Below are 1,146 nucleotides of genomic sequence, written 5' to 3'. Positions count from 1 at the left end.
CCCGGCCCAGGAGCCGCAGCTCGGCGTCGTCCAGCGACTGCGGGGAAGCGGCGGAGAGGGAGGGAGCGGGGTGCCGGGCGCGGGGCCGCGGGGTGCCGGGGCCGCTCTCACCTGCACGCCCAGCGAGAGGCGGTTGACGCCGGCCGCCTTGAAGGCGGCGAGGCGGCGGGCGCCGGCGGAGCTGGGGTTGGCCTCCAGGGTGACCTCGGCGTCGGCGGGCAGGYGGGCCGCCCCGGCGATGGCCTCCAGCACGGCGGCCACGGTGCCGGCGCTGGCCAGGCTGGGGGTGCCGCCGCCGAAGAAGACGGAGGTGACGCTGCCGGGCGGAGGACGGGGAGCTTCAGGCGGCCGCGGAGGCCGGACCCCTGTGCCGTGCCGTGCCGTGCCGGCGCAGCGCGCACCCACCTCTGCACCTGGCCCAGGCGGAGCAGGGTGCGGGCCTCGCGCTCCAGGCAGGCCCGCACGGCCGCCTCGTCCACGGCCCGCGGCACGTACTTGTTGAAGTTGCAGTAGGTGCAGAGCTTCCGGCAGTAGGGCCACTGCGGGGCGGAGGAGCGGCGGAGCCCCCTGGGCAGCGGACGTGCCCCCGCTCCCCGGGGCGCCCCGGCATCAGGGTGACCGTGTGGGCGAGGCAGGTCCCCCGCCTGCGCCCCCCGCACGCATGTGCATGGCCCTCGGTCCCCATCTGTGCCCCACACCCGTGTGCATGGCCCCAGGGCCCCCGCCTGCACMCCCCCACCCGTGTGCAATGCTCAGGGGCTCCTCGTGCAGCCCTCTAACATGTGCAAGGCCCGGCGAAGCCCATGTGCACTCCCCCCACGTGTGCAAGGCAGGGCCCCCACCTGCACCCCCTGCACGTGCAAGGCCCCAGGGCCCCCTACCTGTGCCCCCGACACGTGTGCAAGGCCCCGGGGCCCCACCTAAATCCCCCACACGTGTGCAAGGCCCCGGGGCCCCACATGCACTCCCCAGGCTTTCGCAAGGCCCAGGGGCTCCTCGTGCACCCCCCTAACATGTGCAAGGCCCGGGGAACCCCACGCGTGCCCCCCCCCACCTGTGCAAGGCACGGGGACTCCCATGTGCAACCTCAACACCAGTGTAGGAGACAGGGACCCCGCGTGTGCTCCCTCCACGTGCGCAAGGCAC

The 1,146-nt window shown here is 74.9% G+C and overlaps 1 protein-coding gene across 1 annotated transcript in view; it reads right to left on the bottom strand.

Moving 5' to 3' along the window:
• RSAD1 (radical S-adenosyl methionine domain containing 1) overlaps positions 1–1,146 on the bottom strand; it is a 4,544-nt gene that overhangs the window by 1,585 nt on the left and 1,813 nt on the right. The window contains exons 2-3 of the mRNA XM_026090588.1: positions 406–725; positions 7–316 (exon numbers count right to left, since the gene is read on the bottom strand). Of these exons, the coding sequence (XP_025946373.1) occupies positions 7–316; positions 406–725 (630 nt within the window). The remainder of the gene's footprint in view (positions 1–6; positions 317–405; positions 726–1,146) is intronic.

The sequence above is a fragment of the Apteryx rowi genome, unplaced genomic scaffold, assembly GCF_003343035.1.
Source record: "Apteryx rowi isolate R43461 unplaced genomic scaffold, aptRow1 scaffold_86, whole genome shotgun sequence".
Lineage (NCBI taxonomy): Eukaryota > Metazoa > Chordata > Aves > Apterygiformes > Apterygidae > Apteryx > Apteryx rowi.
The sequence above is the reverse complement of the archived record's forward strand: the minus strand, read 5'-3'. Positions and strand labels throughout refer to the sequence as shown.